Raw genomic sequence first — 16505 nt, 5'->3', positions numbered from 1 at the left:
TGGCCAAGGTCATAGGTCTGTCTCACAAAAGTACATGGGGGTAGGATCCAGATTTGCTTGTCAACTGCCTGGAGTGTGGCCCCTAAATGGTTCTCAGACTCCCAGATCAGTCTGCAAAAATGCATCTAATCTGAAATCAACCAGAACCACCAAGGAAACACATCAGGGAAAATGTTCCTTCTCTTCTAAGTCCCAGTCCCAACTCACCCTTGTCTGCTTCTCCAGTAGGAGAGGCTGGTGGTGCTTGGTGTTATCACCCCCACACTGGGCCTGACACGCAGCACGTGTCCACGCAGTGCCCGGTGCCGGTCCACACTAACCGGTACATCTGTGCTGGGGATGGGGCAGTGCCTAACAGAGGCACGGCAGGGGCCCTGGGAACCGGAAGGCCACTGCAAGGAGGTTCTGGTCACATGACCGGGTCACAGAGCAGGATACACAGGGCTTCAGGGCGCGATAAAGTCACTGACACACATGAAAATAGGGTTTTTGTTTCTCTTTTTTTGGTGTGTGTTAATTTAATCATACAAATATTCATTTATACAGTAAGGAAAAACCTCCTCATCTTCATCTCCTCCCAGGCACCACGAGGCCCCACCAGGAACACCCACCCAGCTCGCTTGCTACACGCCAGTGTCCAGGAGGAGGCAGCAGCTAAGCTGCTCCAGCATTCACCCAAGGAAACAGCAAAAAGGCAGGGCGGGGTGGGACAGGGAACCGGCTTGCACTTCTGGGGCCTGGCAACCCCACCACCCTCTCCTGCCGGGGCTCACGCTCGATTTGGGGAGGTGTTTATTCTTAGGCCCTCTCCCCTCCTTGGCCATCCTGGGGCCACACCAGCTGTTCTGGTGAGGTTCTTTTCTGGCTCCAAGTGCCTTTGATGGACTAAAGTTTACGGCCAGTCCTTGATGGGGGAGAGAAGGCTTGTTTCTTGTAGAAAAATGCCCCAAATTCAACTATCCCTGCGGCAAAAAGAAAAAAAGCATGCACACGTGCACACACACCCACACACACCTCACTCCATGCACACAGAGAGGTTCCTCGCAAGCCTGAGCCCCTCTGCCTCCCCCGTGGACTCAGGTCCTGAAGGATGGCGCATGCCTCCCCTCCTGCCTGCTAGACACAGGTGGTCCTGCCCAGAGGCAGCCTGCCATTTGGTAAAGAGTCCAAGAGGAACTGAGGGGGTAACCTCTGCTGTCCCATCAGGACGGAAGAGGGACTCCAGGACTTGCTTGGAACTCAAGTCAGAGAGAGGAGACAGATGATGGTACAAGGGCCTCCAGGTCCTGGGGCAACCTCAGATTCCTCCTGCCCCTACTCCACAGCTTGTGCGTGCTCTGGTGTCGGCAAGGAGCCTACCTCTCTGAAGACGCATACAGAAATGGTTTTGTTCTTGGGAGGGAAGCCCCACATGCTTGGGACAATTACCTTGCCAGGTGAGATTGCCTAGAAGCAACAGGAGGAGCAGGAGCCCCCTGGCAGGGCCAGACCCACTGACGGTGACCTGGAAGCCAATGCTGAGTAACCAACGGCAGGCAGCTCCCCGTGGGGAAAGGGGACGGGGCGGCTGGTGTGGGGCACATCAGGAGGCCGGGAACCAGGGGATGTGAAGCCAATGCTGAGTAACCAACGGCAGGCAGCTCCCCGTGGGGAAAGGGGACGGGGCGGCTGGTGTGGGGCACATCAGGAGGCCGGGAACCAGGGGATGTGAAGCCTCCTGCCATCCCATGCGGGCAGCTGAAGATGCGATGCCAGCAAGCCAGGAGGGGCTGAAGGGGGTGTGCTCCAGGAGGGGCAGTGTCTGGGAGGCTGGTACCAACAGTGGTGGCAGTCTGGGCCTGGCAGGGCCCTCAAACAAAAAGCCATCGTGAGCCCCTGGCTCAGGCCTGTGGTAGCCTGGGCACCTGGCAGGGACTCCCCTCTCCTCTGCTGGTAATAGGGTGCTCTTGGTGTGCATAGAGAGTAGGTGCCCCAGTGTGAGCCCTGGTCCACCCCAGCTGCACCGCCCCCTCAGCGCCTGGCTCCACCCTCCCTTGGGGTTCCTCCAGTGGACCAGAGTTTACTCCCCCTTTATTCTGGGGTGGGGGGTAGGTGGGGAGGCATTGGGGGAATTTCATACAAGCTTTTCTCTCACAGTCAAGCTTTTAAAAAAACAACAGTCTCAGAAGAGAATGAGGAGGCACAAACAACACACACGTTCGGAACTCAGACACCCAGACAGACAGATAGGCAGGCAGACCCTCACCCACACCCAGGCTATATGACCCCTTGCCTCATTGACCTGGCCTCCCTGCTGGTTCACACCCCCGGGGAGAGGGACGGTGTGGCAACAGGCAGGCGACCCAGCAGCTGCACCCTGGATCCGTATCCCGGCTATCAAACCAACCAAGACTCAGGGAAGGAGGGGCTGAGAAGAGAAGAGGGCCTTTGCATATTCTTGTATCTTTGGCAGACAGCTGTTCTGGCCTGGTTCCAGCTCCCCATGGAGGCGTCCACATCCCAGCCTGCTCAGAACCCACAGGGTGCCCGTGGGGCCACCTGTTCCTGTGAGCAGCCGGCCTGTCCACCCGGGCTCCGCGGGGCTGCCCCGAGCCCGCCTCCTCCCAGTCACTAAGCATCCTGCTTGGGGCAGGGTCCTTTCATTCCCGGCAAAACGTGGTCTCCAAGATCACGCGGTCAGTAAGCGTGGCCCTTCCCTGTGGCGAGTCCCCCACCTGGGGCTACATTCTCATACCCGAATAGCACAGCCTCCGCTAACAGGCTGTGAAGACACCACACGGGATGACGGCAGGGAGACACGGGGGAGGGGAGCTGTGTGACAACAGAGAAGCACAGGCACCTCCACACGCGCCTGCTGCACACTCGCTGGTGAGCAGCACCGACCCCTGTGCGCGTGCACAGGGCGCACACGCACGCATGCACGCAGCACAGAGGCACCGCTCCCAGCGTGAATGGGGAGCCACTGTGTGCCAAGCATCCAAGAGAGCTGTGTGGTGAGCGTGCCGGCGCCGGGAAGGGAAGTGATCTGAGCTGTTACATGCGTCTGCAGGCGGACACCTCTCGGCCTCAGAAGCTCCGTCACCTGCGCTGTCCTCCAGGCTTCCACTGCTGGCCGCACAGGGAAGCCTGGTCTTCGGAGAGGTTCTGGTGGTAACAAGCCACAGGGTTGACGCATACAAATGTCAAAGGTGTACATCAACAGAAGATTAAAGAGAAAAGAGGAGGAAAAGCGTGGTAATTCACTGGCTGGTGCCATTAAAAAAAACGGGGTCAGAGACTCGAGGAGTCAGGAGGCAGGTGTCATCCTGCAGCGCCGACCTGCACGGTCCCGAGCAGGCCGCGCCAGCTTTTGACCTGAATCGCTTCCAGAGCAAGCAGCTATTCTATAAACAGCATGTTATCCCTTATCTAAAAAAAAAAAAAAAATAGTAAAAAAAAAAGTGGGGAAAGAGGGGAAAAAAATTAACATGTGCTCAAAACTACAACCTGTCTGTAGGCAAAATAATTTTTGTTTAAAAAGATGGCTTTTTTCCCCCATTTAAACATTTTTTTCTTTTCCTTCCCGAGCAACCTAGTGACTTGTTAGACTGACACCTAACAAACGAAGCCCAAAGTGGCTGCATGGATCTCTTCTTGGTAGCCTCAACACCACTCCTGCGACTCGGCATTCACACATGCACACTGAGTTTACTCAAAACTAGTCTTTTCTGCGTCTTCCTCTTCTTCCAGGATGGGGGTCAGAGCCAGGGGTCCGTGCGATGTGGTCTGCAATCCAGAGGAACCCCCTGCCCTTCCCCCCCCAGAGTCAAGCCTTCTTTTGTTAGTTTTTCTTCTTGCTGACACCCGTTTAAGACTGGCCGAAGGGGTAAGGCCCGTGGAGCCCCTGGAAGAGAGTGAACACAGTCAGTGGTTGGCAGACAGCAGGGACAACGAGGCAACCAACCCGAGCAAAAGAACCCACGGTTCCCAGTGAGCCAGAAGGAAGCCCCGAGGCACAAACATGGCTCGAGGGCTGACTTTGCCATGCAAATCCTCGGGAGGCCACAGATCGGCACAGTGTGAGGTGCTGAGTCTCATCCCTCAAAGACTTCATCCAAGAGAGCTGAGGCTGGTGGGCAGACTCATCTCTCAACTTCTACATTAACTGGTACCAACTTCCCTCCACCCAGGTCACAAAGTCTTCCCTCCTTCCTGACAACACCTTACATCTCTGCTAAAGATCCTTGGACACCGCCTTCTGCACCTTGACCTCAGATGCAGGCCGCTGTGGGCTGACGACACACACACTATCAGCAGCACACACACTGGAGCAGAGGCAGCAGCCATCCAGCAGGCACCCAGGATGGGCATGGCAGCGGGGGCTTGGCGTACACTGTCTTCACCTCTCACCCCAAAGGCCAGGCTGAGTGTTGTTATGCCCATCTGACCGCAGACAGATTTGTTCAAAGTCACGTAGGTAGTAAAGGGCAGAGCCAAGAGTCAAGCCCAGGTCTGATTTTTGTTCTCTTCGCATTGCCTCTCCCTGGCCATGTGATGATAAGGTTTGTTCCAAATTCCCAAAGGCTTTTTCCCTGCTGCTTGGCTGGTGGAGAAAGCACCAGAGTTTCCCTTTTCCTTATGTTAAGAATGAGACACGAAGAGGTGCCAACCCCAAAAGCAGCTGCATGAATTCGCTGGAGGACGTCCTGTGCCTCCCTGTTCCACTGCTCCCTGAAGCGTGGGCCTTGAAGAGACCGGGTCAATGCCAAGACCTGGGTGGGCAAAGGTAACTGGGAACTAGCCTCACGAAAGGTCCGACATCCCAAGCTGACTCAGAAGCAGCAGGGCCCTTGGACCATTAGCTTGTTAAAGACATGGATGGTTAGAATCTGCTTTTCTTTAAAAAATGACACTTTCCTTTGGGAAAAAAATGTAAAAAAGTGCACGGTTGCAGGGTTGCCAATGATTAGCACAAATCCCTTTGTTTGCTGCCATCTCTAGCTTACCTGTCCCTGAGCAGTGCTTATCGGTACCCAGTAAGTACTACTGAATTAACAGCTGAAAGAAAACAGGTATTTCTCAGACTACTACCTGCAGCATCAGACCCTTTTAAGTCACAAGAATATTGGCCTTTCCAAACCAAGTTTTTGTTGTTGTTGTTTTTGGTCACATGGTGTGGCATGTGGGATCTTAGTTCCCCAACCAGGGATCGAACCTGTGCTCCCTGCATTGAAAGGTGGAGCCTTAACCACCTGACTACTGGGGAAGTCCCCTATACCAAGTTTTTAAACAGCCACCCAGGCTTGGGGACACACGCATCCGAGTCATGCACCCATCTGGTCACAGCCTCCTAGGTCCCAGAGAGGGTGGGCTCCCTGGGGGTGGTTAGCTCGAGATGCACAGCTCGCACTCGTTCCCAAGGCGGTGGGCTGCGGGTTCCACAGAAGCAGGAGGAGATCTGAGTTCTGCTCCTGGCTTTGCACTTAGCTCTCCAAAGTGGCCCTGAGTAAAGTCCCTTCCCCTCAAAGGATCTCAGACTGCTCCTTTAAACTTACAGATTTAAGGTTCTAGGAGCTGACTGAAAGTACCTAACTCAGGAGGCTGAAAAACAGTATTCTAAGAAAAAAAAAAAAGCCCCTTGATCACACTTTTTTAGACCAGAGGTCAAAGCTGCCAAGAATAGGGAACATGAGATTCAAGTTTTCAGTTTTTTTCCCCGCCAGTGGAAAGCACTGCAATTGCCCTTTGCCTTTTTATTTCCTCCCCCATAAAAAGCCTCAAGAGATCAGATACAGGTCTCGAGCTGCTTGGTGGTATTGCCGGAGAGGTGAAAATGGGGAACAGACAGGCCAACAGCGATACAGCGTCAGCTACGTGCTGGGTGCTGCTGGGGCAGGTGAAAATGTTCTCCTAAATTCTGACACAGACAAACCGGGGCAAGCACGCTCTCCAAGCTCACAGAAGTGAGGCAGCAACCTGACTGGGAGCACAGAGCTGGCGAGCGGAGCGGTGGTGGTTCAAATGCCAGGTCTGCAAGTCCCCGATTCACTGTGCTGCCAGCAGGCGAGTGGAGGCTGTCACACCACCTCGGTGGTCACAGACCCAGCCACTTGCTCAAGTGTGGCCTGGATGAGCAGAGGGCTCTCAGACCCCATGGTGTGGGGCCTGGCTGGCGGGTCACACGCCCCAGAGGCAGAAATTAAAGAAGCTTAAAACACGCTGCTCTCAGTACTTCCTGACGACGTTCACTGACAAACTACAATCCAAGGAGAGCAACAAAGGCTTAGATCCCTGTGAGATTTAGAACCAACACAATGCTCAAAGGGCTTCGTGCAGGAAAACACACACAGAGAAAAGAAACCTCGAAAAACAAACATGCTTTTGTCTTTTATGAATTTTTTTCCCCTTTACCCTAAATTAGACTACTTTCCAGACGGAAGCTTCACACACTTCATGTGGGCCTTTATAAAGCCAGCACTAGCCTTGTGACTTGTCTGGAATGTTTGGAGAAAGGAGTTGATGACTTTGCCAAGGAGTGGTCGTGCGTTGCTAATTACAGATAAAGTGAATGGATCCCAAGCAATTGGCAGAGAGAGGAGTACAGATACAGGCATTTTCAGATTTCCACCTGAAGACTCTGGTCCTTAGAATATGCAGTGTGGTATTTAACTAGCTTAGATTAAGAATTATCGGTGACCCCTTATTTACTGACTGAGGTGCTGTGTGCCTTTTGGAAAGAAAAATGCCGTCTAATTCCCTTTCATCCAGATAATGGCATATTGGAGTTGTTGACGTTTAACTGGTGCAGAAATGTGGCTTGAAGAACAAGCTCTATCTTCCTTCCCCCCAGATTAACTACAATCACTTCAAGGAACAGAGAGGGAGCTGAGTCTATTTCAAAAGTACCTGATCACCTAGACTCCCCACATGCAGGATTACAGGCATCACAAGTGGATCACAGAACACAGCAACGCAACACCAGTCACACAGGAGAAGCCTGGCGGAGAGTCCAGGAACAGCTTGTCCAGGGTGTCTGATGGCAGGAGGCCAAGCATGAAGTGCCTTTCCTAAGAGTGGGATGGACGTATATTCGAAACGAGAGGCCCATCCACATTTCAGCTTCCACGGGAGTTCCAAGACCCTGTGGAACAGGTTCTGGTGGCTGATGTCTCCAACGCCAGTCTAAAAGTAGGGTTTGGCAATACAGGTAAGTGTTCGCTCTCTCCTGAGACGTAGCGGCTCTTCAACTGTTACCTCTGGAGAAAGCAAATGCCAAATATTTTCCTTAGCCTGGCATCCCTGACATCTCTTCTACAGCCACTGTGCCACGAATAAGGAAAACAGATAAAGGGATGGATGCATCAGATGGTGCCACAGAGCCCAGAGTTAAACTCCAACGCAAGCAGAGAAGGAGGTCATCACAGCATGATTACAAAGTTCACTGAGTCTGAGGCAGAAGGTCACCCTCCTCTCTTTGAGGATTCATCTCTCACCACATCACTAGCAGCAAGGCTGGATTTAGGCATACTAATAGAGGGTGTGAATGACAAAACCCAGAGAAGAACTCCTCTATCTGACTCTCCAGGTCTAAAAAAACCCAGGACAAACTTGTGCAGAAATGGCTTTTCAAGAGCGACATTTCTTGGGAAGAGGCCCCACATCTGCTAAGGGACCAGAAAGCTATTCCTGATGAAGGAGTGGCAGCCTCTAGGTCCACAGGGGTTGAGGTGCTGCCTGTTTGCCTCAGTCTTCCCTAAGCTTTTTGATGGACACTGTCATGGCTGTGAGCCCTGGGACCTCAATTCTACTGGCAATGGGGCACATGAGTCCCCTTAAACCGCTCGAGGCCCACACGGAGGGGCCTCTCTGCTCGTGGGCGTCTGGGAAGAGACTCTGGCCTCAGGCCAGAGGAGGAGTCCGGTAGTTGGGCCAGGTCCCTGACTGTGCTTCTGAAAGGTAATAACCATTGTGAGCCATAATTTGGCTAACCTCCTAAAATATTTTTAAAAGAGAACACTAGTAGATATAAACAGACAAGCTCAGTTTCATTCATCACAATCTTCTGAAAGGACAATTTAAGATCTAGTACTTGTGGGCCTGTGCTCAAAGCAAAACTAAAAATAAAACTATCTCTATGATCTGTTTTTCACAATGGTTGATAAAGCCCACGGTGATTTGGTTTTCACTGATTTTATGTGAATGGGCACCTACAATATCTTTACCTTCTTCCTAAAATTACACAGAAATCAAAATAACTTTTCCAAAAAGGAGTACAAAAAACCCCAGGAAACTAGTTTTGTTTCAGCTGGAATGCTTATTGATGTTTACCCGTAGGACGATTGTGCTATTAGAAGAGAAAGTCACCTTTTCAAGATGGTAGAACCTGTTTCTGCCACTTATTTGTGCCTGGCATGCAGTTAAGACCCACGTTTCAGTAAAATGAGTGAACGAACTATGGAATACTCTGCATTGCTGAGCCATCTGTTTAACCTTCCAGGGGAGAAAAAAAGATTAAAATTCCTAAAGAAACAAGGATGTCTTATGAGGGCTTTTGGGGTTACTCTTCCTATATGAAAGCTGGTTTAGATAAAGCATCACAACACAAAAACTTCCATATACCTGTCTTTATTTTATCTGTGATTTGATTTAAATAAATAAAAAGGTTCATGATGGTTAATAAAAAGGCAAGAGTGTTTGCTGCATGGCTGTGAAATAGCATGCTCTTGCGGTGTGTACTGATGGCAGCATCAGATACCACCACCGGGCCCTCCTCTCTCTCCCCCTGGGCCCCCAGCCAACGCTTTGCCCACCTAGCACTTCTTTTGTATTGCTTATGTGCCCTGAATGCAAACACAGACGAATACACAGTTTAGTGCTAAGTTCTGTTCTGATCCTGCACTGCAGATCTGCTGCGAGGCCCTGTCAGGGGCTGGCTTGGCTGGTGAGGACCAGAGACTGATCAACCCCTGATGGAACCTGCTCGTCTCTCGTTAATTACAAGTCAAGTCCATACTGCAGCAACAGGCCGCGCAGTGAGGACTCCTCTCCCAGGAGCACACAAAGCAAGGCCCTTCCCTCGAGAGGTGCTGACCACTCAAGGCGGCTCGCTGGTGGGGCAGCAGGGCCAGCCCAGCACGACGGGAACTTCTGTGGACGCTTTAACCTTGGTGTTCAAGCCGCTTTCATGCGACAGTCCTCAAAATTTCAAAGATGTGTTCGATGCAATGGCTGAAGACAAGTGTGAGAATCAGCCAAAGAAAAGAAAACAAATGTACTTTTATGCATGAAAACTGTTCATGGGACAGGCTCAGTTCACAGCCTCTGTGTCAAAGTTGTGCTGAAAAGCTTAACTCAGTTTTAAGCATGGTGAACTGGTGTTTTAAAAGCCCTATAAAGCAATTTTTATACTTACCTCGATAAGACAGTTTTTCTGTTGCTCTTAACTAACTTCTACAATCCTGCTGGGGACCTTCTCCACCCCCCTCTATCCACCCACACATTCTTTCCATCATGCACCCCTCATTCTTCCTCTGTCACTCATCCTCCCATCCTCCCAAGCTCCCCAGGACCAAGCTTTCAGAGCCTTCACCTACCTTCTGACAGATCAAGAAAATCACCATAAAGAATAAAACTCAAACATCACTGCGAATGAAACTGTATTACTGAAAATCCTACAAGGGGATGAAGGATATTGGCTATGTTCGACTTTGCCTTTCATTAAAGACTTCAGAAAAGGCTATTTACTATTTGAAATTCTAACCCCCAAGATCTCATGTAATATCAAGTGTGCTAGAATCCAGGTGACATGCTGGCAGACAGAGAGCTCTCTCATGGCCATCTCCTAGGGTACAGGAGATTCCTAGAAAGGAAGAAAGAAGTGATAAGAGTCTCACTGGGGAGGACAGCTAAAAGGAGGGAAAGCTCATCCCAGTTCCCCGCCACGTGGCCATGGGTACTGTCCCGTGGGCGCCCTGAGGCACGGGGTGAGGCTGTGGGCCCCACTTCCTCTCGCAGTCTCCATCCAAGCCCCAGGACTCCCCTGCCTCTCTCACTGTGGATTCACAGCATCACCTCCCCTACCCTGGACAACCACTGGCTGACTGAGGGAGAATAAACGGTCTCTCCTTCAGCCATACTTGGCTTCATCTTGCCACTTCCCTGCTCAAAAGCATTGCAGGCTCTCTTGTTTCCTTTCACATTAAACGCGAACTCTCCTTTGCTTGGCTTTCAAAGGTTTCCTCCAAAATTCACCCCACCCTCTTTAAGCACACCTCACTCAGCACAGTCAGGCTGGCTGGTGTCCCAGAACACTGCCTGTGAATGCCTCTGGGCCTTCCTGCATGTGGTTCCTTTTTCCTCCACATCAGTTTGAATCTATCATTTTACTTTCTTTCTTTTTGGGGTGGGGGAGGGTCCTACTGCACGGCATGTGGGATCTCAGTTCCCTGACCAGGGATGGAACTCAGGCCCTGCAATGCAAGTACAGAGTCCTGCCCACTGGACCACCACGGAGTTTCAGTATGAATCTATCATTCATCAAGATATCAGTTCCTGGCTACTCCCAAACCACATTGCCTTCTCTTTCCTTCAAATTCAAGTACACTCAAAACTCAATATACTCCATCTTTACTGGCCTCATTCTTTCGTATGAGCTAGTCACATCTATGTAATCAGACAGTAAATTCTTAGGAAGGATTAACACAGGCTGAGCACCCGAGGACATGTCCCTTACTGACCAAATACCAAAGCTCCCTGTTAGTTCTGACTTGCTTCTGCAGGTGAATGTCCACAGTTTTGACAAGGGTCTCCCTCACGGCCCCCTGATGTGCAGCTGCCACGGGTCTCACGTTGTGCACCCGGCCCTGCTGGAGTCAGAGCAGACTTGGCCGAGAGCGCCGGCGCGGCGCACATCCTCACATTTCTGAATTAAACTCATCTGTTTGAACCTGTACATTGAGAAAGTTCCACTCTGAGAATTTTCATCAGAAATTAAAATGCTAAATTCAGAGTATAGGGAAAAGAATACATCCTTACAACTGAAGTAAAACTATGGGAACACTAGCTCTGTTTCAGTTACAAGACTGCCCAGCGTCAGTGCAGCCTAAAACAATGCTCAGAGCCCCAAAGCACAGAAGATGGAGCTGAACGTTCAGCTTTGAAGCTGTTGAGGGACAAAAGGGAGAGTTCCCGGAGGTAACTTTTTATTCTCAAATAGTAATGTTACAAACAACAAAAGACATTTTCTAAGGTTCATGGTGTTTGCCTATTTTTAAAATGCACATATGACCCATGCCAATGCAAACACCAGCAAGGCTGGGAGGACTGTATGGGTTCTTCTGGGCTCTCAGAAGGGAGTCATCTTAATATCATTAAACCAAGTTTCCTAGCAAACCTCTTCTGTCCAAAATGTGCTAATCTGCCAGCAAACTGGGTCGCCTTCCTCAGTTGCCAGGCACTGCTTTCTCCTTGGCCACGAATTCTTTTCTGGTCCTGAAGATGAACAAGAAGGTCTCTACCACCTGACGTAAGCGTAGAGACTACCTTCAGAGAACAGCAAACAAACTTTCCTTCCTGCCAGCAGGCCTCAGCATAATGCAGTCTAGAACATAAGACTCAAACTGGGTTCCCTGAGTTCCAGCCCACTGCCCACCCCCAATCTGAGCAAGTCATCTGAGCAAGTGAATGTGAGCAGGTCAGTGACAACTTCCTTCCTGTGCTACACTGGGGGCCAGGGAGGTGCTACTGGCTTCCAGTGGGTAAAGGCCAGGGATGCTACTGAACATCTTACAGCGCATAAGATCTGCACCCCCCTGCAACAAAAGAAGACTCGTCTGACCTAAAATGCCAATAGTCTTATTCAGCCGGCTGAGAGAACCCTGCTCAACACAGACTCATCATTTTGTGGACGGCAGCCAGGCTCACAGTGTTAGATATCATCCATATGGAATGACTCCCAAATATGTTATCTCCACCAAACCCTTTCTCCTAAACCATGTTACCAATTTGGATACACAACAGCCTCCCTGATGCCTCCATTTGGATGTTTATAGAAATCTCCAATGTATTTCAAATAGAGTTCCTGATCTCTGCCCACCTCTCCCACAGCCTTTTCTCTCTCCATGGAGAGCAATTCTACCCTTCCAGCTGCTCAGGCCAAAGCCTTGTCATCGTTTACTCCCCCTTACACCACCCTTCCGACTCATTAGCAAATCCTGTTTGTTCTAGCTAATAAAGCAGACCCAGACACAGATCACTGCTCCAACCTATCTGGCTACCACTCTGCCACAAAGTGCCCATTCTCTTTATCCACATGACTGCACTAACTTCCCCACTGGTCTCCTGCTTCTGTCCTTGTCCTTTACTCTCCACAGGAGTGTCAGAGCATATCTTTCACCACATGAAGTCAGATCACATCACCCCTCTGCTCAAAATCCTTTAATGGTTCCAACCTCTGCTCCTCAGGGCAAAAGCCCAAGCTTCACAAAGATCCACAAATCCTTCCATGATCTGGTTTCCATCCTGCAACTTCCTCTCTTACCACTTTGGTCTTGAACAAACCACGTAAACTTCCACTTCAGGGCTCATACTAACTGTAAAATATTCACTGTCCAGATAGCCTTTGCAGAAACAAAATCTGGCTTTAAAGGGAGTAAGACAGCCCTAAGCATGTTCTAGCTTTAAAATATTACGTTCAAAAGGAGATTTTAGATTCATTACAGGAAAATGAAAAAAACTCCAGACTGTATCTTCTGGCCACAGTCACGGAACACAGACAAGCTGCTGCTGTCACAACTGTGAGTTAAAGGAAATCTCAACATCACCAAACATCTACACCCAAGTGACCACGGGTTCCAGGGACTCGTTTCCCTATATGGAGGCTGGAGAGAGGGGCTAATTTCTGTAGCCGCCAGAGACAGCAGCTTATGGAGAGAGAGGGGTTTAGCAGTAGAGAAGTCACATAATATCTGGTCAATAATTGGCTTGATTCTCATTTGAAATGTAGCAGTGTACCACAGAAAGCATGCTATTCCAAGCCGACAGCTGTAAGCTCAGCCAATAAAAACATGTACTTGAATACTATTTGTAACTAGGAAGCAAGGCAATAGATGGTCAAGAAAGCAGACTCAGGAGTCAAAAAGAACTGGTTTTGTTCATATCCTGGTTTTACCACTTTCGAGCTGCATGAGCTTGGGCAGGCCATGGAACCTGTGTGCCTTCAGTCTCAGCAGCTGTAAACAGGGATACTGACAGAGCCTGTATCATGGCCCTGTTGTGTGGACTAAAACAAACGATGTCAGACTGCTGCCTCTGCCTCTGGGGGCTGGGAGGCAGGGAGGTGACTGGTGTTTTTATATAAACTTTGTGGAACTACTTAGCTCCTTATACTATGTACATTGATAATTTTAACAAAAATTAAATTTAAGAAGTCCTCCGCACAGTGCCTGGCACAGAGTAAGTGCTCAATGAGTTTATATAACTGACTACCACACTCCCACTGGCCCCCAAAGGGGAGGGGGCAGGTGCATGCTTCTGCTAGCTGTCCCTCGAGAGAGGAGAGCACAGCTGGACAGAGCACCAACTGACACAAGTTTTCCTTCCAGCTTCTTTGCGCCATCTTTAAACCTCTCAGGGAAAGGGGTTGCCCCCAAGCACGAGGCAGCGGGAAGGACGTGCTGCCCTCCACCGCTGGCAGCCCAGCTAAGGACACCAACCGCCAGCCTGTGGGTCAAATTCAGTGCCCTCAGAACCGAGCAAATGTTGGGCCCAATTCCATTAAATCATTTCTTATTATTATGTGGTACACTGACTGGACTGGCTACTTCAAGGTAGATAATAAGATCCACAAGCCATTACACTCTCAGGCCCATAAAGCAGATTTGCTTTTCTAAATTTCTCCCTCTAACCTCCTGTTGTTGTTCAGCGGCTAAGTTGTGTCTGACTCTTTATGACCCCATGGACTGCAGCACACCAGGCCTCCCTGTCCTTCACTATCTCCTGGAGTTTTCTCAGATTCATGTCCACTGAGTCAGTGATGCTACCTAACACCTCATCCTCTGCCTACGTTTCTAAACCCTCACCTAAGCAGAGAGAAACGAGCTCTTCCCTGCTGTAGGTTAGAAGAAAGGTGATTTCTGATATAATAAAAGCAGACTAACTTTTTCAGCTCCAGATCCAAGATATACTAAAGGGTGATTGTCAGAGAGAGAGAAAGAGGAGCAGGTGGAAATTGTGGGCAGGCAGGGCAGATGGCACTCGGCACTGGCTGACGCTCGAAGAGCATGAGGAGCCTCCCCCAAAGATAATAACACGTTTCTCCTTTCGAACCAGCACTTGGAGGAAGTAATAACAGTGGTTCAGGCTGTAATCAGTTTAAAGGAGGAGTATATGACAAACAGCAACTCCAAACATTAAAAAAAAAAAAAGAAGAACAAATACAAAATAAGAGGTATAGTCCAAGTAACAAAATGAATAAATGAATTTGAGATTCTTTTCAGCTCCTCCGATGTAAATCATTACTCAATTGCTAGAGAAAGGAAGCAAGCATTTGGGCTGTCCCGAAGAGCAGGCCCTTGGTCTTGGCCAGTCATACTCATACTTCCAGCTACCCTGAATAAGACCATTTGGTTTGTATCTTGCTCCTCTCTGTAAGGCCGTCTTAAAAAACATTGAGAAATTTAAAAAATTACTGGCAAGTAAGAAAAAGAAGTATCTAATTTCAACAGGACTTACTTTCTCGTTCCACACCTCTGTAGATTGCTTTCTGCTGCTATCTAACACTGCCCAGATAGAAGCTGCCGCGACCTCCAGAGATGCGTCCCCGCTAGAGCGCATGGCCAGACGGGCCTTGAGTCAACAGTGCGGCTGTTTGTCCTCACCGGCTCCCGAGCGAATCAAATAAAAGGGGTCATTAAAACAGCATCTAACCTTCACCAGTACTTGGTCTGACGGTTCACCTGGGACAGGTCAGCCACAACTGAGCTGATAATGAGGCCAGCCAGTTTTTAACAAAAGCAGTCAGATTTATGAATCCCTGGAGCAGGTCAGCACATACTTACTCACCTTTCTGACTCCCTCTGACAGTTCTCACACAAGGAGGGCCCAGGCCCTCTGGATGTTGAGGGATGAAGCTAGAACAGACAGAGCTCCCTGAGTCCCTGCCCACAGCACAGAGCACTGGGTCCAGAGAGCTTGGCATTACTCAAGGGAGGCAGGGGAAGGGCTCCCAGGGCGTCTAGCTCCTGCCACTGACAGATGTGCCATTATATTATCTACTCAGCCCTCACAGAAGGTGCATGGAGCAATCTTTTCATCTCATTCTACCAACCTTAGCAAGTTAAACTGTAACTATGGAAGCAGCAGGAAACTGGACGGGTCTCCTACAACTGTGGTCATGGGCTTCCCAGAGCATCATGCTCTCTCCAGCCTTCAGGGCAGGCAGGGAATTTCTTTAGAGTAAATCAAATCTACCGCTAACTCAGTGATCCCTGATACCAGGGCACCAGGTGCTCCGCCTCAGTCAGTTCAGTTCAGTCGCTCAGTCGTGTCCAACTCTGCGTCCCCATGAATCGCAGCACACCAGGCCTCCCTGTCCATCACCAACTCCCGGAGTTCACTCAGACTCACGTCCATCGAGTCAGTGATGCCATCCAGCCATCTCATCCTCTGTCATCCCCTTCTCCTCCTGCCCCCAGTCCCTCCCAGCATCAGAGTCTTTTCCAGTGAGTCAATTCTTCGCATGAGGTGGCCAAAGTACTGGAGTTTCAGTCTCAACATCAGTCCTTCCAGTGAATATTCAGGACTGATCTCCTTTAGAATGGACTGGTTTGATCTCCTTGCAGTCCAAGGGACTCTCAAGAGTCTTCTCCAACACCACAGTTCAGAAGCATCAGTTCTTTGGCGCTCAGCTTTCCTATCCAATAAAGATGGCACCTGGGGTGAACTGAACACCTCTGCTCTAACTCTAGATTTCTAGGAGGCTATCTCAGTCTTTCCACTCATTCATAAATAAAAGGGGGCTATTTATTATTAACACCACATGGTTGGTGCACCCTGAGAGTTCAAAAAGTTTTTATTTTTATCAACTAAAAAAAGAAATCACTACTGTAAAGACTCAACAAATAGAGGAACTCTTCCACCCCCCACCAAAAAGAAATGCCACAGCAATCCCCAGTTTACATTAGAGCTTCTTTCTTCAACTTTTGTGTCTTTCACACCTTGATAATACTGGTCATCGACTCAGTTAATGCTTTTGATCACAGGAAAAACAAAACAAAGGCAGATCTAAGCGGAGCCCAGGCTCACCTACTAATACCTTCAGTAATGTGGCACCTGGACTGGAGTCCCAGCTCTGCCCCTCACTAGCTGTGTGATACTGGGGCAAGTCAGCCCCTCAGAGCTTTTGTTTTCTTATCAAAATACGAGATGATACATGTAAAGTACTTGGCAGCACACCTGGCACACGGGAATGGTTAAAAAATAACTCTAGTCTCTACTTGATCTCATCACTTGGTCAAGTACACCCCTTC

At 49.6% G+C, this 16505-nt stretch overlaps 1 protein-coding gene across 4 annotated transcripts in view; it reads right to left on the bottom strand.

Moving 5' to 3' along the window:
• Positions 1 to 481: 481 nt before the first annotated feature.
• ILRUN (inflammation and lipid regulator with UBA-like and NBR1-like domains) overlaps positions 482 to 16505 on the bottom strand; it is a 105757-nt gene continuing 89733 nt past the window's right edge. For 2 of the 4 annotated variants that reach the window (XM_025271357.3, XM_006050351.4), the window contains one exon: positions 482 to 3883. In XM_025271357.3, coding sequence (XP_025127142.1) covers positions 3848 to 3883 — 36 coding nt within the window. In that variant the 3' untranslated portion in view covers positions 482 to 3847. Of the gene's footprint in view, positions 9839 to 16505 lie in introns of all 4 variants that reach the window. The other 2 variants (XM_006050352.4, XM_006050354.4) reach the window with 1 other exon arrangement.

This window comes from Bubalus bubalis, chromosome 2 (genome assembly GCF_019923935.1).
Source record: "Bubalus bubalis isolate 160015118507 breed Murrah chromosome 2, NDDB_SH_1, whole genome shotgun sequence".
NCBI classification, from domain to species: Eukaryota; Metazoa; Chordata; class Mammalia; order Artiodactyla; family Bovidae; genus Bubalus; species Bubalus bubalis.
This window is presented reverse-complemented; position numbering and strand designations above follow the sequence as displayed.